This window comes from Elephantulus edwardii, unplaced genomic scaffold (assembly GCF_000299155.1).
Source record: "Elephantulus edwardii isolate Elephantulus edwardi_28Jun2011 unplaced genomic scaffold, EleEdw1.0 scaffold00060, whole genome shotgun sequence".
In the NCBI taxonomy this organism is placed as follows: domain Eukaryota; kingdom Metazoa; phylum Chordata; class Mammalia; order Macroscelidea; family Macroscelididae; genus Elephantulus; species Elephantulus edwardii.
The window spans coordinates 15,408,747-15,433,181 of record NW_006399810.1 but is presented as its reverse complement, the minus strand read 5'-3'; the positions used below and the strand labels follow the sequence as shown (position 1 = coordinate 15,433,181).

Sequence of the window (24,435 nt, the reverse complement as noted above, 5' to 3'; positions counted from 1 at the left end):
TACTTTGGACATGTTGTAAGGAGAGACTGGTCCTTGGAGCAGGACATCATGCTGGAGAAGGTGGGGGACAGCACAGGAGGGGAAGGCCCTCTATGAGATGGATTGATTCAGTGACTGGGGTAATTGGGATGAGTGTATCGGAGACGGTGCAGTTGGCACAGAACAGAGCAGAGTTTAGGGCTGTTGTACATAGGGTCGCTATGAGTCACAAGCTACTCGACGGCACATAACAACAACAACATGGTCACTTTGATTTCCAGGAGTGCTCAGTGCAAACATACTTTACCAAATAAGATACCTTTGGTTCAAAACTCAAAGGACCCTTCATGGTATAGTGTGTGACATATCAAGCTACTAACTGGAAGTTGGCAGTTCAAATCTACCAGCTACTCCAGAGCAGAAAGATTAGCAGTCTTCTCTTACAAAGCTGTATAAGGCCTTGGAAACCTGAAGGAAGGTTGTTCTGAGTTGGAATTGACTCAACATCAACCAGTATGCTTGGTTCAAAGATGGCTTCAGGGAATAGTTTGTCTTAAATTTAGTTATTATCTCAGGGAAATAATTTCAGGGGTTTATCCAGCTTTAGCGAATCCTGAAAGTCTAGATCCCACTGAGAATTTAAAACTCTGTTCCAAAGGGAGCTCTGGTGGCCTAGTGGCAAGAAACTGCACTGCAATCCCAGATGTGCCTGGTTCAAATCTACCAGATGCTCTGCTGGAGAAGGAGGGACAATCTCTTCCTGTACCAGTCAGATCTGATTTGATGGTACAATGCACAAAAAAATAACAAAATAAAATAAAAATTTAAAAAAACCCGAATTAAAAAAAAACACACACCTCTGTTCCACACATTCCTTCTTTTTTGTCAAGATTTTTCTCTAGAGTCTTTGATTAGCATGTTCAATCATGGTAGTCAGGAACCATATAGATCTTCTGGTATTATGGCTAAGGTAGCAGTTGTTCATACAGGCAAACTACCACACGTCCTGTTGCCTCTTCTGAACCTGGGTCTTAATTCAGAACACTCCATCCTTATCACTGTGGTATTTCTTCTAACAGCCAGTAATATCATTAATATTTCCCTTCCTGATTGATTTTTATTTTTCCTTATTCCCATAAATTATTTGTTTATTAGATCTTTTAGTCTGTTGATATATTACAAATATATTTTCTAATGTCATATATCTGGACCTTTTATAATTATATTTTTTTTTGTCTGGATTATTTTAAAAAAGATTTAGAATAAGGACCCTCTTACATGGCATTTAATAATAAGATATATCTTTCTTTTTTTTTTTTTAATAAAAAGCCTTTTGGTTAAGGACAAACCTTGAGTGATTTTAGCACCCCACATTTAACTGTACACAAAGCACTTAAAAAGCATATTTTTTTCATGTTGGTCAAAGAAGAAATTCTTAACAGTCTCAGCTCTTTTCTACATGTCAGATAGGAAGAAATTCCCATCTGAGATTCAATCTTTCTTCCTTCCTTTGAGATGAGAGTAAATACAGAGAAAGCCCATGAGACAAGATAAACCTGAAAGAAAATTGGTAGGAGTGGGTCGTCAGAGAGCGGGGAGTGTTGGTGCTTTAGTGGTAAGGAATTGTGCTGCCAACCCAAAGACACATGGTGTGAATAGACCAGCAGCTCCATCAGAGAAAGGTGGGCTGTCTCCTCTCATGTGATCTACTGCCTTTGAAAATTCACTGAAGGTCAGCTGTGAGTCTGTTCCAACTCAGTGGTATATAACAACAGTCAGCACAGCACTGGCCTAAGTGTGAGTGTGGCAAGTTAGAAAAAGAGCCTTACCTCTTACTTTCTTTTGTTCTCCCCATATCAGCTGAGCACTGACTAAGGCAGAAAACCAGAGGGGAAATATGGAGAGAAAACCAGGAGAGCTGGGCACTAAATCTGACTGAACTGTGCCTTGTCCAAGGTTGGGTGTGGTTGGGTGCTGGGGAGTCAGTTCTGACCCAAGACACCCTCAGTTGTATGGCATGACTCTACCCCTTAGGTTCTCCAGGGCTGGGACCTTTCAGAAACAGATTCCCAGCCCTTGCTTTTGAGGCATGTGAGGTCTTTAATGCCAACATTTTTGTTAGGCACCCAGTGCTTGACCATTTGTGCCACCCACAGAATAATTATCCAGGGAGACTTGAACATTATTACCCTATCTCCAGTAGCCTGTTTCGTAAATTATCCCCGTGTACCTTATCTCAGGACATCTCAATAATTGTAAACCTGTCAGAGCTGCTTGCCATGTCAGACGGTTTACCTGGCAGGCATTTCTGATGTACTAATGTAGCAGTGATTACAGAGTGAGTGGCAGGCAGAGTGGAAATAGAAATGGAAAGTTGGCTGACCCCTCACCCTTCCCAGACTGCTTGTCTAAAACCGCCCATATATTTGGCTAAAGGTTTTGCTCCGTGGCCTGATCCTCTACCCTTTAAGCCTTCACAGGCCAGTTGCTGGCCAACTGCCTGCCTCGTAAACAGCAGCAGCTCCAGAATCCCCGGGCTGAGGACACTGAGGCCCGCTGGAGGGTGCAGGGACTGGACCGAGAAGCTGGCTGACGATGCTGGCTCCCCTTCTTTGTTCTTTCCCTCTACTCTGGATCTTTAGATCCCCTTTATTCTCCTCACCCGGCCCATGCATGGGGTTTTTTTTTCTGCCTGCCTATTTTTTTCTCATTTCCATGTTTCTTTCTCCATCTGTAGCACACAGCCAGTAGTTGAACTCCCCAGGTAGCTGGACATTTGAATACAGGCGTATTCAACCCACTCAAATGTGCATATTATTACACTGTGCCCTCTGGACTGATGCCAGACAGAGCAGTCAGCACTAGTAACATGCCTATGTCTGTGTAACATGTATCTAGCTATTTGTAGGTGTAGGGTGCTGTATGAAATATTTCATTTAAAAACACAGTATTTTTATGGATAAAAGATTAGTATTCTCTGATTTGTGGTTTACTCCTTCACAGGCTAATTTTTTCCTGAACCTACCTCAGAAGGTAGGTTTCCTTCCCTTACAACATCAGGGAGCTATGGGGGCCTAGTGGCAAGAAGCTGCACTGCAATTCCAGAGGTATGCGGTTCGAATCCACCAGATGCTCTGCTGGAGAAGGAGGGGCAATCTCCTCCTGTACCTGTCAGATCCAACTTGATAGTACACACACACAAAAAATTAAACATTTTTTTTAAAAAAGAAGTTTCAACATAGGTCAGTGGGAAGAACAACATCCTGTGATGCATATTAATGTTGTTCAGTTGCTGAATGTTCAAGAGTGCCCTGGGCTTGGCCAGAGGGAAATGGTGCTTCTAGCTGTAAACAGCTTTAAGCAAGAAATCAGCTCAACTCATTGTCATTGAGTCAGAAATGACTCATAGCTGACCCTGCAGTAGGTTTTCAGAAATTGTAAATCACCTCCCTTTCTCCCGCAGAGCAGCTGGTGCATTTGAACCACCTGCCTTTGAGTTGCTAGCTCAGCTGCCTGTCCACTAGGCCATCCGAGCTTCCTTGACTTAGCAGTGTTGTTGTTGTTGTTCTATACTGTTGAATTGGAACCAGTTCATTTAACCAGTTACCATCAAGGTGACTTCATGGTGACCCTACACGTGTGACTGAGTAGATGTATGCCCCTCAGAATCTTCAATGACTGATTTTAGAAGCAGATTATCAAGCTTCTCATCCAAAGCACCTGTGAGAAAACTTGAACCTGTAATCCTTGTGTAGCACCCAGAGACCCTGTAAGAGTGTAGCTGTAAGAAATTCAGCCACTTGTCTGTGAGGCTCAGCCTGCAGCCAAGCTCCCACCAGTGTTCTCCCTTGTTCATTGGTACTGTGTCTGTTTGACACATACAGTGTTATTCAGACTAATAATGGTCACAGAGTACTTAGTCTTACTTCTTCAGTAATCTGTTCCATAACGTGAACTTCCAAGCTACCAAAGGATCGGTCATTTACCACAAAGCATGTGGGAAGGGCAGCTGGTCCTGTGAAGTTCATCCTTTGCAGTCAGTAGGCCTGACCAGCAACACCTGAGAATTCCTTGCCTCTGTCTCTCCCCCTTCCCGCTCTTCCTTCTCCTTGTTCTCACCTCTCAGTGTATATTCTTTATAGGATAAAGATCTGGTGCTTATTGCATGAGAATGGGTTGCTCGTGGTGAATTTCAGATCTCAGGGGCACAAATAGGATGGCTGGGAGTAGAGGAATAAATTGGGTCTTTTATCACCCAGCCTTATCCCTAACCCAAAATTACCAGTTAATAAATTTCTTCTGTGTCAGTATATTCAGCCCAGGAAGAGAACTCCAAGACTCATTCTTTTCTCTGTACAAGCATTTGCTCTTTCACTTTATATCATCATGAACAGCAGTATAGCAGTCTAGTTAATGTGGCAATGTAAGCTAGTAATGTTGTTCTGTGTCATCATGTGGACCATGACTCATAGCGACCCTATGCACAATGACTCAATAGCTCTGAACCCTGCTCTATCCTATTGCCCCAATTACTGTGTCAATCCATCTCTTAGTTAGCTGTCTTTGATCAGAAGCTGTATCTTTGGTAGTTACTAAGATAAAATGACTAATAAAGTATTTCTTTTTTTTGTTATATTTATTTTTTTATTATTATTAAATTTTATTAATTTTAATGAACATTTACAGGGATTTTGGGTCTTCACTCCTTCACTGCCGCACCATTTTCTCTACCCTCCTCCCCAGTTTGTTCTTCTTCCCCCGCCATCCGAATGTCTGTTTTAATTGTCCAATTGCCACAGTGCTTGTCAAAGTCAGTTCTGATTAATCTCCTTTGTCAGTGTGTCCTTTGCCATTCCCTATCACTCCTCCCTGAGAGAGACTTCACCCTGGTTCATAAGGAAAAGGGGATGGCGTATTCTCTTAGCTACTTCCTGCTGAAAAGGGACGCTGTGGGTTTCAGGGTGAAGATCTTCTCTCACTACTCTAAATGGCCCCTTTGGCAGTAGGAAACACATAGACTATTATGGAGATTGATTTTGGAATTTAGATGCACTGTTATTAATTGTGCTTAGCTGTACATGTTCATATCCTTGAAGATGTATCATGGGGGGTTTGCAACCTAGAAGACACAAATTTAACTAACAAATTATAAGTACATGAGTCAAAAATTATGGAAAAGTAAAAGAAAAGATTCTTTCATTGTTTTACAAACCCTCCCCCAGGTCCCCTCCACCATGGAGCCATCGCTCTAGACTCCTGTGATGACAGAAATACCTAGTCACATATCTCTTTTAAACAGTTTTTAAAACTAATAAAGTATTTCTTAAATTTAAAAATGTTGCCATTTTCAAAGGAAGTTTGTCATGTAAATTGGGCAGTCCTGTGTTCATCCAGTTCCACCATCATGCATTGTAAATACTGGGTTGATAAGTGGCCTCCAAGCTGCCATGACCTGTGGGTGCTGGCTCCCAAATGCATACACTTGCCCTTTGCACAGGCAGAAGTGCAGATATTCAGGGCAGATGTCACTGCATGACTAGCAGCTCTTCCACACATGCAATTTAATCCTCATTTTCTCTCTTTTCTGCACATGTGACATTGGATCTTGACTACTTTAAAATGCAGAATCACTTTTTCAGTAGCTGTACTGATTTTGTAAATGTAACTCGTTTCGTTTCAGATTTCAGTCTGTTCCCATCAGCATCTAAGCTCTTCTTTTAACCAACATTTCCCATTTCCTAGTTAGTAGATAAAGAAACAATAGGTAAGATGCTAAGTATGAAAGCTACAGGTGATCTGAATATCTCTTACCTGTTATCTGCACCCCAACCCTGTTTCCTGGAGAAAATATGTGCAGCTGGACTCTGGAATGGCTCTGTCCCTGAAGAGTAGGATTTGAATGGTTATTGCTAATAACTTCACCTCAGCCATTAAGTTAGTCTTGCCATTTTCCTGCCAGTACACAATTACATTCTGCCATTTGATAGCATTTTCTTTGAATTTCAAACAAACTGTGCCTTGAGATAGTGCTAACTGGGAATATTAACCACCTGCCGAGCACATGGCCAGGTACCGACAGTTATGGAAGAGACGCTTTGATTCTGGAAACCCGTTCAGTAATACTTTCTGTTTCTATGTTTACAGAGTCCGCTTAGTAGAAAGAGGATCGCCTCATAGTTTGCCCCTGATGGAATCAGGAAAAGTAAGTATCAAAAGGAGAAACCGCTGATTCTGTGTATGTGTGAGTTTGAGTGTATGTGCTTTGAAATTGTAAAAAGTATATGCTACAGACTGTTTCTTCCAGATGGTTTTCTTGAAGTTTTCAGGATTAAGTTTGACTATGAATACAGAAACTCAATATAGCAGTGTGTTAAAATAGTTAGATTTTCCCCCCATCTTCTTCTTTTGTTTAAGTCTGGAAATGGATCTTTGCAGCTGACTACTCCATAGGGTAGTCCTCCAGGACGCTGGCTCCCTCAGTCTGTTTTTCTTGACCTCCATGCTCAAGGCTAGGGAACTATGCCGGCCTAGTGGGGAAAGAGTTGCAATGTCAATGCTAAGGCAGGCTGATCAAATCCACTAGCTGTTCCACAGAATAAAAATGGGCATTCTGCCCTTGTGAGGTTTACAGCCTCTGAAAACTTGCTGGAACATCAGCTATGAGGCAGTTCCAATTCCATGACAATGAGTTAATTCCCAACGTCACCTCAAGGCCTCAGGTGGATGATTACATGTCAGCAATCTTCCACATGCCAGCCAACAGGAAGAGGAGGTGGAGCTAGAAGCTGCAGACCTTAAGCCAGCTTACTCACACTTGATAACACTGGCCAAAATTTGGTAGTAAGATCACTCCAAACTGAAAGGAAAATTGAGAAATACTGTATTGATCCTAAATATCTGTGATCCTACTAAAAAAATTAAAAAACCCTAATGGCATAGTGAATAAAGTTCTTGCCTATTAATTAAGGGTCAGTGGCCCAAACCTACCAGGTTCTCTCTAGAGAAGAGCCTTGGAAATCTGCTTGCATAGACTTCAGCCTAGGAAACTACAGGGAAGTTCTCCTCTGCCTGTAGGGTTGCTTTGCATTGGAATCACCTCATTGGCACACAATAAAAAGCTAGCGATCAAGCTGTCCCCTCCAATGAAAGGAGACCGGAAGTGGTTATCAGGGGACAACTGTTTATGACACAGTGCTTGCTTTCTTAATCACTACAGGACAGGGAATGTATTTGAACTGAAAAATTTTTTTAAATTTAATTTTATTATTATTTTTTTGTGGGTATACCATCAAATCAGATCTGACTGGTACAGGAGGAGATTGCCCCTCCTTCTCCAGCATAGCATCTGATGGATTCGAGCCGCACATCTCTGGGATTGCAGTGCAGCGTCTTGCCTCTAGGCCACCAGAGCTCCCTTCAACTGAAATTTTAAAACAAATTTTTTGCCAATATCTCAGTTGCTCCCCAAATAGAAGTCAAGTCTTCTATCCTCTTGACAAGTTTCTGAACACATCCCATACTTGCTTCACGACCTTTGAGCATATATATATGATCACCAAAAGATTATTCTTGTTGATTTGATGTTAATAATATGAAATAGTATTCATCTGTCAGATTCTTAATACAATCTGGCAGAATTTTAGTCAGTCACAAAAACTAAATGTCAAAATCTGATTTCATACTTAAGGTCTAGGGCTTTTGTGTTTTCATCTAGTTTTAGATATTTTGCTTTATTTCAACCATGTAGACTTTGATAAATGTCGATAGTTGTAGAGGGGCTTCAGGGCTTTTGTTCATAGGGTCGCTATGAGTCGTGCTCGACTCGAAGGCAGTTATCAACAACAACAATATTAACTAAGCTGAACTCAAACCCTCTATACTCTTGATTTTAAATATGAGCTTTTACTTCTTTAGATATGTGCTGCCAGTTGAATGTTGGAATATAGAACAATATCATTAATTTCACGTGCAAGCAAGATTCTATTGAAGATTATCCAAAAACGACTAGAACAGCACATCAGCAGAGAACTGCCAGAAGTCCAGGCTGGGTTTAGAAGGGGTCATGGTACTAGGGATATTGTAGCTAATGTTAGATAGATCTTAGCTGAAAGCAGAGAATACCAGAGGAATGTATATCTGTATTTCATTGACTGTGCAAAGGCATTTGACTGTGTGGATCATAACAAACTCTGGTTGACTCTGAGAAAAATAGGAATACCAGAACACTTGATCGTGCTAATGGACCAAGAGGCAGTCGTCAGAGCAGAGCAAGGGAACACTGCATCATTCAAAATTAGGAAGGGTGTATGCCAGGGATGTATCCTGTCTCCAGAACAGATTATCCGGGAGGCTGGGCTCTATGAGGAGAAATGTGGGGTCAAGATTGGTGGAAGAGCTATCAACAATCTGTGATATGCAGATGACACAACTCTCCTTGCTAAAGCTGAGGAGGACCTGAAGCGCTTGCTGCAGAGGGTCAAGGCCTCCAATATGGATTGAAGGTCACTGTCAGGAAGACAAAGATTCTCACCACTGGGCCAATTGGCAGCATCAGGATGGATGGTGAAGAGATTCAGATTGTTCACAGCTTTAGTTTGCTTGGCTCCACAGTCAACACTCTTGGCACCAGTAGCCAGGAGATTAAAAGGCGTATTGCCATGGGAAAGTCTGCTGTTAGGGGCCTCTCCAAACATCTGATACAGCCCATGGTCTTTGCTATCACTTGTTATGCATCAGAGAGTTGGACAATGAATAGGGAGGATAGAAGGAATTGATGCCTTTAAGCTGTGGTGCTGGAGAAGAGTATTGAGGGTACCCTGGACTGCTAGGAAAACAAACAGATTCATCCTGGAAAGGGTTAAACCAGGTGTCTCCTTGGAGATAAGGATTCTGAGGCTCTGTCTAACATACTTTGGACATGTTGGAGAGGGACATCATGCTTGGTAGGGTAGAGGGACAGTGCAGGAGGCCCTCTAGGAGGTGGATTGATTCAGTGACTGGGGTAATCGGGATGAGTGTATCAGAGACAGTGCTATTGGCACAGGACAGAGCAGTGTTTAGGGCTATTGTACATAGGGTCTCTATGAGTCGCAGGTGACTCGACGGCACATAACAACAACAACAAACACTTACATTAGGCAGGAGGTACTTACTATCAACAGCCATTATAAACAAGCATGTTCAACTATAGGAAAAAGCTCCCCAACAGACGAAGTGCAAAAGATAGAGTGGAGAAGAAACAGGGATTGGTGCAGATACTCTAATCAAAAATAAAATGCCACACTGTACTAGCTTTGGACACTTAACCTGTCACTTCTGGCCACTACAAAAGCAACTTCCTATGAGACCTTCTGGCCTTGCTAGATTCTCTTTGGCTTCTTTGTTCCCTGGCCGCTGTAGTCTCACCTGGCTTTCATGCTTATGGACCATGATGGGAGGCACACTCTCCAATTTATTGAAATAATTTTTTTATTTTAAATAATAAACTCAGTGAAATAACCAAATTGATTTTTTGCAAGCATCAGGCTGTGCCAAATTAAATTGCCTCATCTATCAAGCTCAAAACTCTGCATGAGAAGATGACTTTAGCCCAGGCTATCATGGCGGTAATAATCACAAAGTAGAAAGCAGTCTGCAATTCTGTAGTGCTGTAGGGTGTAATCTTTACTCCCTTTCTTACTATTGTCTGCAAAGATATTTTTTTAATTAAAAAAACTGGATAAATGCTGTAATGATAAGAGTAAAGCTCATTTTTGTGTATTCTGTCCCTGTCTTTCTGACTATTGACCAGAATCTTCTCCTTTTCAAATAGATTCTTCCAGGGGTTCGGATCATAATTGCTAATCCAGAAACAAAAGGACCTTTGGGGGACTCACATCTTGGTGAGGTGAGTTATAGAGCACTTTCTGTAAGATACCCTGCAAGGTCAAAGTTCCTTTCTTATTACATATCTTCTTTTCTCTTTAAAACCAATAAAAACTATTCACAAATCAGTGGTGCTCAGTGTAAGTTCTAGTTTAATTGGGTGAGTACAGAATGACTAGAAAATAACTTGAAATACGCTTATTACTTGCATGATTCTATTGAAGTTCAGAATTACAAAGTGAGATTTCTTTAAGGAAATGTCAGATCCTCTCCAAAACAAAAAAAAAAAAGAAAGAAAAAAAAGAAAATCTTACCTGATGTATGTGGACTGAGTGTCCTTATTTCTTAGCCCTTGTCTTAATTCATTTTCCCATGGTTTCTTCTGCCTGCCTACCTGCATGGCCTTTCATAGGAAAAGCAAAGCTTACAAAAGAACTAATGATACAACTTAGAATCATCATAGCATCATCAAAGGGCAGAATATGTATTAGAAAATTAAGGGTTATATATTTACTTCAGGGAGCTCTGGTGGCTTAGTGTAAGGAATTGAACTGCCAGCACAAAGGTACACTGTTCAAATCCATCAGCTGCTCCGCAGGAGAAAGATGGGAAGTCTCCTCCTATGCAATTTACTGTCTCTGAAAACCCACTGGAAGTCAGTTAAGAGTTGATTCTGACTCAGTGGTATGCAACAACAACGTATTTCTTTTAGGTCAGAAAAGAAACAGTGGTACTTTATACTGGGAACTCTGGCAGCTGAGTGGTTAGGACTTGCACGGCCAGCCGAAAGGCTTGTGGTTTGAACCCACCAGCTGCTCCACAGGAGAAAGATGAGCTGTCTCCTCCCGAGCCACTCACTGCCTCTGAAAACCTGCTGGAGGGTCTGCTCTGCGTTGGTTTCCAAACTGACAGTACTTAACAACGGCCGCTTTCTACTTTGTTGACACCACACCCTGGTTGAAAACAGCTCTTGCCCACTCTGTCCTTGGTCTGACTGGCCTTGGTGTGCTGCCAAGTCTGGCCTTAGACTCTGGATCTCTGGCCTCGTTGGTTCAGCAATCCTGCCCCACTCCTCTGGACAAGTCACTTTCTGAGTCTCTAAACTGAATATGTTACGCCTTATCTCCTCAAACCTCCTGTTCCTTCCCCAGCCTTTCAACTGGTCAGCTTGCTTCTTCCACTGAGGAATTAAGAGCTAAAAAGAAAGAACCATCACCAGGAGTCTCAGCCTACTTGCCTTGTGCCAGGGTCCTTTATCTTCCATCCTGTTATCTCATCTGAATTCAGACCTTCCCTTCTGCACTTGATTGAATATCCTCTTGCCTAATCAGGTACCTCTTATCTGCAGTCCAGATCCACCCTATCTTCACTAACTTCTTCTTCTTGTTGTGTACCGTCAACTCTCCAACAGATTTTCAAAGGCAGTTAATCGCATGGGAGGAGGTTGGCCATCTGTCTCTTGTGGAGCAGCTGGTGGATTCAAACTGTGTGCCTTCAGGATTGCAGCGCAGATTTGTAGCACTAGACCATCAGAGCTCCCTAAATTAATCTTACCAATACATTAAAGATGGAACTTAAATCTTGTTAACACAACAGAACTCTCCTTTGGCCCACAACCCCTTTAAACTATCATCCTGTTTTTCTACTTTAAAAAAATTACCTGTACTTAATATTGATTTTTGTCTTTTTCTCTAGTCACGGTTTTACCCTCACTGATAAACCCAAACACATCTTATCAAAGTTACTATGACTCATGGTTGTTGGTAGGCGCCATTGAGTCAACTCATAGCAATCATATGAACAACAGATAAACCTCATCCTGCCCTGCTCTAGCCTCACAGTCTCCACCATACTGGTGCTATTATTGAAGTCATGGTGTCAGTCCGCCTCGTATTTGTGTCAGTCCACCTCGTGTTTGTGTCAATCCACCTCCACCTCATGTTTGTGTCAATCCACCTCATGTTTGGGTCAGTCCACCTCATATTTGTGTCAGTCCATCTCATATTTGGGTCAGTCCATCTCGTATTTGGGTCTGTCCGTCTCATATTTGGTTCAATCCATCTCATGTTTGTGCCAGTCTATCTCACTGGAGATTTTTGTCTCTTTCACTGATTGACAACTTCCAGGCATAATGTCTTTTTCCAGAGACTAGCACTTCAGACAATATGTCCAGATGTGTAAACTGCCTCTAAGAAGCTCCCTGGTTGCATCTCCATCATAAGAGATTTATTTGGTTTTTTTTTTTGGCAATCCATGGTATGTATATTCAGTAATCTTCACCAGCACAACTCAAAGGCACCAATTCTTCTTCAGTTTTCCTTATTCATTGCCTAACTTTCACATCCATGAGAAGCAATTGAAAATGCTATGGATTGGGTCAGGCCTACTTCCATCTTTAAACTCACCTTTAAAGTGCTAAAGAGCAAGGGTGTCCGTTTCAAGATGAAGGTAGCCTTCAACTATTACTTTTGCTGAACCCAAAGGTTCATTCTGAGATGTCTTTCTTGGCTTATCTGTCACTTTTGGTACAGGTGGCCACTCCCTCCCTCTGGAACACCCTCTTCCTCTGTCCTTCAGGATACTGTTCACTTTTGTTAGCTGCACAACTCCTTATGGACTGTGTCACCAGAGCTCCTAAGGTGCCCTTCAATCTTTTCAAACATGTTTTATTGGATTGCATATAAAAATTCATATATATCGTGTTTTGTACATGCACTTTGTGTTTTATGCAGTCATTCATATGTGTTTAATTCATGTGCCTTGTATTTTATAGTCTTTCATATCCCTTATATTTTATATAATTAACATTGCTCTATGCCTGTTAGCTGCCCATCAACACCCGTCTTTTCAAATCCCCATTGAACATTTCCCAGCCACTCACTTTTTATTCACCTCTGCCCCTTTTTTTAATATTTTTGTTTATTTTTTAATCTTTTTTATTAATTTTAATGAAAATTTACAGAGTTTGGATTTCCATTCTTTCATTTTCCCTTTTTTTCATTTCACTTTTCTCCCTACCCGCTTTCCCCCTAGTACTCTTCTCTTTGAAAAGTGAAAGAAAAATTCATTCATTGTTTTACAATCCCTCCCCCCAGGTCCACTCCACTATGCAGCCTTTGTTCTGGACTCCTGTCATGACAATAATACCTAATCACATATCCCTTTTAAACAGTTTTCTCCCTCATCTGTTTCAATGCAGTCTACATTATTTATCCCATCTTTCTCAGTCTCCCCCCAACTCCGATGTCAGTCCCATTTTACAACAGTGGCACCATGCAGTATTTGTCCTTTTGTGGCTGAGATATTTCACTCAGCATAATGTCCTTCAGGGTCACCCATTTTGAATAATATTGCATGAGTTCCTTGTTTTTCAATGCAGCATAGTATTCCATTGTGTAAATATTCTACAGCTTCTCTATCCATTCGTTTGTTGATGGGCACTTAGGTTGTTTCCAACTCCTTGCTATTGTGAACAAAGCTGTGATAAACATGGGTGTGCATATATCTGCTTGGGTGTCAGTTATGGTTTCTTTAGGGTATATTCCCAGTAGTGGAATTGCTGGGTCAAATGGTATCTCTATTTACATCTTTTTGAGAAAGCACCACACTGCCTTCCACAGTGGTTGCACCATTTTACACTCGCACCAACAGTGAGTAAGGGTTCCAGTTTCTCCACAACCTCGCCAAAATTTATTGTTTGCTCTTCTGTTAAATTTTGCTATTCTTACCTGGGTGAGGTAATATCTCATAGTTGTTTTGTTCTGGCCTTTTTTGTTTCTTCTTCAAGTTCTTGTTTATTTTTCCAGTCTTAGATAGGAGCATGCTCTGGGCTCTGTCATCAGACCTTTCTCTTTCTTTTTAAATAATATTTTATAGTGTTTTAAGTGAAAGTTAAGTTGGGTTCTCCTTTAACAATATTTTATACAAATTGTTCTATGCATTGGTTGCCATTTTTAGAATGTGTAGGCATTCTCATTATTTCCTGTTTTGTTTTTTCTGTTTCCATACATCTAATTTCTCTTCCTCTCCTTGCTTTCTTGTGTTTTCTTGTATGTAAATGGCAACTCTATTCTCATGTAGTTTAAAGAAGCATGTTTTTAAAGGTCTATTTAATAAGTCAGCCTATTATTTGTCCCAAAGTGACCAACAGAACAAGCTTCAAATCTATACTCAGAGTGAATTAATAGTCTTGGAAGGCCCTTAAGTCTCTATAGGTCCAGTAAACTTGACCCTTGTTAGGAATTAATTTTACTCTATGTTTTTCTCTGATTTCTGTCTGGGACCTTCTCTTATATTTCCAGTGAGAAGAACCAGTAGGGTAGCCAAGAAACCAGAAGGGTAGCCAAGAATCATTTCATTATTCCAGTCTCAGGTTATAGAAGGCTGTGGTTCTTAAAGGGTATTAGTGTCATAGACTAGTTGTATTTTTTTTTTTTTAATTTTTGTTTGTCTTCATTATGTTTTGCACCATGTAAGTAGAGACCAATAGTTGTATGTTAGATGGCTGCCCAAAAAGATTGCAGACTCAAAATGTTCCTCTTCCCATCATGAATGTTCAGCATTATCTTTGTGCACGGTGCTATGCCATATGACTAAGTTGCTCCACACATGTGTGGTCTCAAGCCCACTAATCCAGTGTGGGTATGTCTAGGCAGTCACCTTATCTATATATAAAACTCCTTATGTGAATATATATGTGGATATATTTGCAGCTTACATAAATGTTTTTTGTACATATGCCTACAGCTACACTTCTGCATGCATCTATCTCTTCTAAGCCTTCTGTATACACATATGCATCAGTGTCTACCTACATATCCTCACATGTATTTCTGTGGTTTGTTGTTGTGTTTTATTTGATTTTTTCAGTGACTGTTGAAAAAAGTGGGTATGTTATATAGCATTTACTGAAATTGTCACATTTTTGTATACTACTTTATTTACCTTGGTCAAGTTGTGTTAATATCTTGTTATGGTTTGTTGCTGCCTCATGTATTCTTATAATTCTACCCATTTCTCTTGCAAACATGTTTGTTGGTTTGTTTTTATTTTAGTGAAGGTTCACAAAGAGGTTGGTTTTCATTCATTTGTTTTTGCATGTTTTCCTCCTGCCCACCTCCCCGTTCCCTTTGTAATGCTTGTCCTGTTCCAGGCTGTTAATTGTTATACACATCATTTCTAATAATACATTCCTTTCAAATTGTCTGTCCTTTCACCCAACCCAGTACTTTGTTCGTTATCTATCCGTCATTTTCCCACTCTTTCCCAGGCCCCTGTATCGATCCTGTTCTATTACCGCAGGGGCTCATGCAGTATTTGTCTTTTTGTGACTGAGATATTTGACTCAGAGTAATGTTTTCCACACTCATCCATGTTGTGCAGTGTTTTACAATAGTTTTGTCAATGCTTCATAATACTCCATCGTGTGACTGTACCAGAGCTTCTGTACTCAGTCAGCTGTTGATGGGTACTCGGTCTGCTTCATTCCAAAGTTAGCCTGTCTGTTCCTATCTATACTCTGAGAACTGCCAGAGGTGTGTCTCTAGCTCTTCTCTCCTGAACTCCAGACTCCTGCTAAGTAGGAAGTGGCTAACTTAACATATCCAAAACTAAACTCTTAGTCTCCTCCTCACCCATATAAAAGCTGCCCCAACTTATTTTCATAAGTGGCAAGTTCCATTCTAGTGTCTGCTCAGGCCAGAAATTTTATATTCATCTTCTACGACCCCCTTTCTTTATGCTTTACATCCAGTTCATCTGCAAATGCTAATAGGTTACCTAATTTTTAAATATATTCAGAATGTGAAGCTTCATAAATTCAGCATCTTAGTCATACCTACTGCATTGCAGGTACCTGAGCCTGTAAATCTTTACAGGAAGAGAGAACTTATCTTTCCCTAGGAGTGGCTAATGGGTTTGAACTGCTGACTTTTAAGATAGCAGTCTTATACCTTACACACTGTGCCACCAGGGCTCCTTAGTCACAGCCGCCGAAATTTCGTAGTAGATTACTGCCAAAGGTCACCTGCAGTATGGTCTTGGTGATTTTGCTTTTCTCTGCTTAGAATTCTCCCATCCTTCCGCTTCACTCCTAATAAAACCTCATATAGTAAAACCTATAGAATCATATGTGTTTGACCTCAGTTCTTTGTCTGCCCACGTCTCTTACATTCTCTGCTCCTCCTCTGTTCACTGTGTACTGACCACAATGCCCTTTTTTACTACTTCTAGAAATGTAGAGACTGTTGATGCTCCAAATCCTTTGCACATGCTGTTCCCTTTGGCAGGAACACCCATCCCAGCTCTTTGTGTGGTTCCCTCCTCGGCCCTCTTGGCTTTCTGCTTTATAATAGGCTCTTCTGTGCTGTCCACCCTCAGGTCACCCACCAGTTCCTTTTACTTCATAACTCTTACCCTACCTGACAAATACTCATTGGCTACTATTTCTTCTCACAAAACATAAGCTCCAGGAATAGTAGCACACATAGTTATAACATGTTAACACATGCATATGTATAAAAAAGTGATGAATTAATAAGTTTTAATCCATTCTCATTTCCATAAACTCCTTTTCTCTCTGGATACTTTTTTGACTTATCTCTTAACTCTATCGACAATCAAAACTGTTATGATAGAATTCTATATAGATTGTATTTAAGAATTTCTGTGAAAGAAATTTCTTTTTTTTTTAATTTAAATAGGTCAATGTTTATTTTAGCATTCAATTTCCATCTAATGCTTTTTTAAAATAGGCCAGTGTTTAGTACTCAGTTTCTATCTAATGTTTTTTTCTCTATAATTAGCTTGAAATGTGATTAGAGGTAGTAATTCCAAGCTTGTCAAAAATATAATGTAGATTGTAGAAGATGCACATTCTAACTGTATATTTCACAGGTTTTAAACATGTCTTGTAACCATTCCATATGGATTTTCAACAATACTTCAGTTACCTCACATAAGTTACTACATATAATATTGGGGGAAATCTAGAAAATAGAAAAATATTATGCTCTCTCTTTTATGAAGAAGCTATTTACTAATTTCTACCATATATTCAGCAGTCCGGTTTAATACAGAACGTGTTTTCTCTGGGCACTTGAAGAGGATCCAGATTGGAGTCCTCATCTCTTGTGCCTGAACGCAGAATGCTGTGGGGAATGTCGTGTCAATCCCTGGACTCCCCAGCACTTCTCTCACTCAAACCTCATCAGGTTCTGAGAACTTGATACATTCTCAAGGTGATTTTCTTATCAGTAGGGTTTCTTAATGAGAAAATGTTTGTTTTACGGTTCAGAGCAGCTGTCTTATTTGATCTATCTTTTTACGGTTTATTTATTTAACAGATACTGGATTAGTACTTGCTATAATCAGAGTACTGTTTAAAGAACTGGGAAACAATGATAAATAAGATAGACTTTGTCAATTTTCAGTGTAAATAAAATAATGACATCGAAGCCCTGAATATCTTTACTATGGTCACTCTATCATCTCAAAAACTTGAGCTTTTCAGATCTAGACTCATTGTTTACATAATTGCACATAATTGTAATGAGTGTTTTAGAAATTTATTTGCTTGATTATTTTCTCTATCAATAATTTTTCATAAAGCTCATTGCCACTGAGTTGGAACCAACTCATAGCTACCCATCCGGTGGGAACTCACAGGAGGAAATGGCTTCTCTTTCCTCCTCAAAGCAGCTGATGGATTTGAAGTTCCTGTCTTTGGGTTGGCAGCGCAGCTCCTCATCCACGAGGCTACTAGAGCTTTAGAGGTCTACATAATCTACATATCTACCATTTTTAGTCAACACATTGTTTTAACTACTCCATTTCCTACTTTCCAAAAAGTCAGGAATTTTTGTTTCCCATTTTCTGTCCTTAGTGTAACTTTTTCCCTGAGATTTTTTAAAAGTGAAAATTAAAAAATGTTTACCAAGTAAAAGGATATAAGTGTTAAAGCTCTTCACACTCTCTAAGCTTGTTCTTTAGAAATAATCATTATATTTTGTTAAGTACGAGGAAACCAGGGAAGTTTTCTTCGTGTTTGTTAAAAAGCTATTTAAATAAAACCACTTCCATTTGCTTTAATAACTGTTCAGGATGGGGGTGAGTTAATTTGCCATTAGGGAGGTGTCTGGGACTTTTTCTGGGTTCCCTGTATGGGCCTCTATCTCCCCAAAACCCTGAATGATATTATCTTGCTCTTTAGTCCACAGAAACCTTAGCATCACCAAGCATATACAGAATTGTAAAATTTTAAACCCTCTTCCCTGGAGATAGTTTCCAATGAACTTATATCCAGTTGTATTTTGCTTCATTAACAGATTTGGGTTCACAGCGCTCACAACGCCAGTGGTTATTTTACAATTTATGGAGATGAATCCCTCCAATCGGATCACTTCAATTCAAGATTAAGTTTTGGAGACACTCAGACAGTCTGGGCACGGACAGGCTACTTGGGGTTCCTGCGGAGAACTGAGCTTACAGATGCGAATGGAGGTGAGAATTTACATGCTGATTCCTGGACATCCAGCCTTACAAAAAGATGAGGCTGACTGCTGTGGCCCAGAACCTTCTGGGCCCTCAGCCTGTGAAGAGAGGGAAAGGTCATGTTCCCCTAGACAGTGAAAGTCCTTCTGTGACTGGGAACAGTCAAATCCTGGCAGACAGACCTGTAACACTGGATGCTCACCAGGCTGGAAATAGCTAGTTTTAAAGAGAAAACACAAAATATGCCCACTTAACTAAAGCCAAACTTTGCTTATTTCCTTCTTCTCCTCCTAAGCTTTAAAACAAGAAAGGCCTTTGGCTGTTTGTGTCGGCCCTCAAGCAGGTTCTCAAAGGAAATTGCCCCTCTTTCTCCCACAGAGCAGCTGGTGGATTCAAACCATGTGCTTTTGTGTTTGCAGCCCAACTCTTCACCACTAAGCCACCAGAGTTCAAAAATGTCTATGCATAGGCCTAGCTGTTTTCCCAGCAGAGGGCCCATAGGTAAGAGCTCTAGGGCTCTTTTCTCCTGGCCCCTTCCCATCCTAAACACATCAGAAGTTAAAACAGGAGCAGCCCGCACTAGCTGATCGGAAATGAAAGCATTTCTATCCTGATGCTGTTCTGTAGCACCTTCTGTGTTTGCAGAGCCCTGGGTTGGCTCGGTCTGTGCTCCGGGAGCAGTGCTGCCCTCTGCTGGAGACTGAGCCTCCACTTGTCAAGGGACCTGGAAGATCCATGGATGCCTCTCCTGGGAGGTACCTCACTCAGTGCCTACACCCACATGGGCCTGGGAGCTGCAGATATCCTGATACTGGCTGTGGGGCAACCAGGACAAGACACTGTTGTTGTTGTGTACCACTGAGTCAGAACCAACCCCCACCTGACCCTGGGACAGGTTTTCAGAGACAGTTTATCACAGGAGAGGAGATAAAGAGCTGTCAAGTTATGACCATATTTCTGAAAATCAGCATTAGGAAGCATGGCCACATTCTAGAATCTGTTCTTCCTCTCCTTAAAAAAAAAAAGTAATACAAAACATCACCAACAAAAGTCCCTAAAACTCACTGCAGTTGAGTTGATTCTGTTCTATAGTGACCCCAAAGAGCAAGCAGAGCTTTCCCTGCCGGATTCACAGTTGTAACTCTGGGAGCCTCTGACTTCTTCCTTGGAACAGTAGATGCATTCAGGATACTGAGATTAACAGTGAAATGTTTTAACCACAAACATCACAGACAGATTTTGACTATTTCACAAGGACAGTGGCCTGAGGCTGTTCATTGATATCCCGGCTGACCAAAACCCCAGTGAAATAAGTTTTAAGACATCAGCAATGCCTGTTAACACAAATACCAAAGAACTTAATGGCGCTAAATTAACCCGAGTGAACAGGGACTAAATTTAGAGGGAAATTGCAAAAAACATTTTAGCATTAATATTTCCAATTCAGGAAAATGATACATTGTTTTATTAGATCATGCTCTCTGGGGTTCCTGTGGAGAACTAAATTTAGAAATGTGAAAGTTGGTGATAAGAAAGGCCAGTGAAGGGGCCCGTTATGTGAACCACAGGCCCTGGTCCCTTGGAAGATGGGAGCTCCGTTTGCAGGGGTGGGTAGAGCTCAGAATGCCTGGCTCTAGCACAGCACCTGATGCACCTTTTCTGTTCTTATCTACTTTTGTAAATAGAAAAGATGTATTTTCTGCATTATTTCTGGCAGCCATTTATTTCTTCAGAGTTGCCCTGGTATACTTAGTACCTTCAAGATTAAGAACATATTTTATAACTGTTAAGGACCAACTGCATCATTGCCATTATTCTAAGATCTGCATTACTAGTAAAAATAAACCTTAGGTTCCAAGATTAATGTTTTTAAGTAAGGAAAGTAAAGAAAGGCGTTGGGGAGAAAATAAACCTTATGGTTCAATGAACTAAAGAACTCATCATTTGCTACAGAAAACCTTAACAGAAAACTGGACTTGCATTTATGTCTCCAGCATGGAATTAATAGCATAGTGAAGAACACAGAGGGAACTGATTTCTACTGTCTGTGCTCCCTCCTGACTCTTATGACCTCAGATGGGTCAAATCCCTTTGATGAGGTATTTCCCCTTCCTGTGAGAACACTGTTGTTGTTATTGTTGTTAAGTACCATTGAATCATAGGTGACTCATAGCAACTCTATGAACGAAAGACCTGAACACTTGTATAACTTCCATTGTTTCTCCACATTGATTGAGTTTCTGGAGGCAAGCTATTTCAGAAATGGATGCCATTCCTGCTTCCAAGCTTGTTTTAATCAGGGAGCTTCACCAAATGATGTCCATCCTGGGTAACCATTATCGCATTTGATACATCAGTGTCATAGTGTTAGCATCACAGCAACCACAAATTACCTCTGTACAGCAAATGGACAGGCCAGTGCTATACCACTTAGAAGAATGTTTGACCAAAACCAAAACCAGGCCTGAAGGCCTCAGATTAAAATCACCCACCTTTGTCTTGGTAGCAAGCATAACTTTTTATCCACTAGGCCAACAGAGCTCTCTCTATGTTGTTGTGGTTAAGTGCTGTCGAGTGGTAGACAACTCACAGTGACCCTATAAATGAAAGACCTGAACATTTGTATAACTTTCATCATTTCTCATAGTTCATAGAGTTTCTGAAGGCAAGCTATTTTAGAAGTAGATGCTACTCCTGCTTCCAAGCCTGTTTTAGTTGGAGAGCAAAACTCTATAGAATCCGGCTGCTCCAGACAACTTCCCAAATGGAATTCCAGCCCCAAACTGGTGACCAAATGCTTTTTTAAATAAGACAGCAAATCCAGTCAGCTGTGAGAACACTGGGAAGGTAAAATGATTGGTTGCCAGCTGACAGCCTCAGGCAGTACCTCCTGCTGCAGATGGCTGTAGGATCATGTCGGTTGGGCATACTCTGATCTGAAGGGAGATCCATTTCTTTCCCCTGGTGTTGAGGGTGTAAAGTGTGTCATCTGTGCAGACTTACACTCTTACCCACGAGAAGAGCCTAGCCCCGTGCTGGTGTTCCCACAGCTTTTGCATCTCTGTCTCACTCAGGAATGGAGCTTCAGTAACAGTGAATTACATGCCATGTGTTCTCACTTCCCTTGTACACAGAGCGCCACGATGCCCTCTACGTGGTGGGTGCACTAGATGAAGCCATGGAGTTGCGAGGAATGCGATATCACCCGATAGACATCGAGACTTCTGTCATCAGAGCGCATAAAAGTGTTACAGAATGGTAAGCAGCAAAGGGGAAGTTGTGTGGCAGGGGCTGTGTGTACACCTGTGAGTAGTGGCCATAGAGGTGGGACACTACAGAGAGTAAGGAATGGGAGTGGACTTTGACTACAAACCTTTATCTTCAGGGATTAATAACTCAGCAATTAAAAGCCACTACTGGCATAAGATTGATGTATCATACTTTCCTTATAACTGACATATTTATTACAGTGGAGGCTACTTAATAACATTTCTAGAAGGCCACATTTTTATTGTCTGTCTTTTCCTTTTAAAAACATAATATAGGAAATGTAATAAAATGCAGACATGTATGCAAAATGCGTTTTGATTATCTGAAAAGAAATGTAATAGGTGGTGCAAATCTGAGCTGAGAACAGGGCCAACATTAGAGCCAAGATTTGGCCTGTCTGAAGGAAGACGTGTTTGAGTTAAACCAAAGCCAGCGATGGCAGGAGACAGCCAGGCAAGTACTTGTGAGGCACCGACAAGTCAAGTACCACTCAGCAACCTGGATCTCACCCCGATCCTGCCCGGTACTATTCTCACCATCTCTGACACTCGAGACCACTGCTGCGGTCACTGTGTCAGTCCATCTGACTGAGGGTCCTCTTTTGCTGACCCTCCACTTTCCAGGTGTGATGTCCCTCTCCAAAAAGTAGCCTCTCCTGGCAACATGCCCAAAGCGTGCAAGACAAAGTTCTCCTTGCCTCCAAGGAGTATTCTGGCTGCACTTTCTCCAAGACATATCTATTTGTTTTTTTGACAATCCATGGAATATTCAGGGTCCACAATGAGGTCTCCGTCAGGAGGTCTCCATTCAAGAATTTGAGGCCGTGACTGAATCTTCCTCACTGGCCCTTTAAATTGGCTGTGAAGTACTGTGTGTGCTAACAATGCTTCATAATTAATAGCACGTTTGGTGACGGCCGCCTGCTCTTTTCTGTGTGTCTGTGCACGCTCACCACATTATAGTGCTCCCCCTCCGTAAGACGATGGGTTTGAGCGGAAGCAGTGGTGTTGGCTCTGTGCCAAGTCAACCCACACTAGGAACTTTCTCAAGCTTCAGCAGGGCCTTTATATTGAGTTAAGAATTAAGAAAGCTTTAGCTTTATCATTAGCTTTATATTTGTTGATTGATTTGGTAATGTCTACTGTGCTTACACACCACAGAGCATCAAGCCCCTAGTCTGACAGAATCCTAAAGAAACAAATCTCACAGTTTAGGTCAGGATCCTTAGGGGGATAATGCTTTGAAATCCCTCATGGCTGTGTCTTCGCTAAGTGCCTCTGGGATTGTTTATTTGTGGTAAGCTCACTGGTTTGCAGTGGACAGGCAGAACCTGAACATTGAGTACTTGGCAGAATATAAAGGCTATGATTTGTGTATCTGTGAATTGACCTGTGGTTCTGGTTGGTTAAGTTTTGCATTCACTTTGAAACTAAATTCCTGGATTTGTCAATGTTGCTTCTCTACATGAGTATGGAAGACAGAAACTGTTCTGACAGTGAAGGCCCTAGAAGGATGCTGGCCGAGAAGTGAGGCAGAGGCCCAGCCCCAGTGTCCATCCAGAAAATCAATGCAGCTGCTGTGGAGTCCACTCTCACTCATGGCCATAAGGTCCTCAGTGGCTGATTCTGCAGAAGTACACTTCCACATCTTCCCACAGATCTATCTTTTGGCGAACTTAGACTTCTCACCTTTTGGTGACAACTGGGCTCACTGACAGTTCACATGATCCAGGGACACCTGTTTCCATCCAGCTCTCAAAGCACAACATTCAAAGGAAGACGTGTTTCAGTGGTTGTTGTTGTGTGCTGTGGAATCAGCATTAACTCGAGCCAACCCTCCAGTGGGTTTTCAGAGGCAGTAAATCGCGTGGTAGGAGATTGCCTATCCTTCTCCTGTGGAACAGCTGGTAGATTTGAATCACGTTCTTTTGGGATTGTAACACAGCTTCTTACCACTAGACCACCAGAGCTCACGATGGAATTAAACCTATATAAATAGTAGTTCCAACCTTTCACTTTTACATTTTTAGGAAATAATTTTAATTGGTTTTTATTGCCTCCTTCAGGTACTTTTCCGTCTAATTGAAAAAGGACTGTAAAATTCTTGGATTTCTAGTCCTTAGTTCTAGTTTTTAACAAGTTGTTAGCCTTTGTTGTTTCCTGTGTGGCGATGGGCCTTCATACATTCATCATATGATGAGGGAGTTAGACTCGTTCTGTTGGAATGCTCTGAAGCATGAAAAGCTAGTGGATTTTATTTTTATCGATTTTCTGAACAGGTGAAATTATCCAGCCTTCCATTTTTGTTATTCTTATTTTTTAATTTCTGGGAAGTTCATCACTAAATTAATTCACTATATCTTTTATTTTATAGACTGATTTATTTAAAAGTTTTTATACATTGTTTTTCACACAGATCCTTCCTTTTAACTTCACCCCCCCCCCACCTCACCCCTCTGCTTCCACCCTCCACCCCCCCTTGAATGCTCATACTAATTCTACAATAACGGTTTTAAATAGTATTTATCCTTGTGGGACTGAGTTAGTTTACTCAGAATAATTCTCTCTACTCCCTCCCAAGCTAGGTAGTAATTTACAAAATCATTGCTCCAGTGTGCTGTATAGTATTCCATTGTATGAATGTACCACAACTTCTCAAGCCATTCATTTGTGGTTGGACAATCTTGGCTGTTTCCATGTTCTTGTAATGGTGAATGACACTGCTATGAACATTGGTGTACAAGTCTCTGTTTGAGCCTCAGTTCTCATTTTCTTGGTGTATATTTTAAGCAATGGAATAGCTGGGTCATTTGGAATTTCTGTGTTCAGCTTA

General features: G+C 41.0%; 1 protein-coding gene across 1 annotated transcript in view; it reads left to right on the top strand.

The window, feature by feature from the left end:
* The window catches only part of DIP2C (DIP2 disco-interacting protein 2 homolog C (Drosophila)), a 693,228-nt gene that overhangs the window by 663,808 nt on the left and 4,985 nt on the right, over positions 1 to 24,435 (top strand). Inside the window, exons 33-36 of the mRNA XM_006887669.1 lie at positions 6,124 to 6,181; positions 9,791 to 9,865; positions 18,168 to 18,342; positions 21,468 to 21,591. Of these exons, the coding sequence (XP_006887731.1) occupies positions 6,124 to 6,181; positions 9,791 to 9,865; positions 18,168 to 18,342; positions 21,468 to 21,591 (432 nt within the window). The remainder of the gene's footprint in view (positions 1 to 6,123; positions 6,182 to 9,790; positions 9,866 to 18,167; positions 18,343 to 21,467; positions 21,592 to 24,435) is intronic.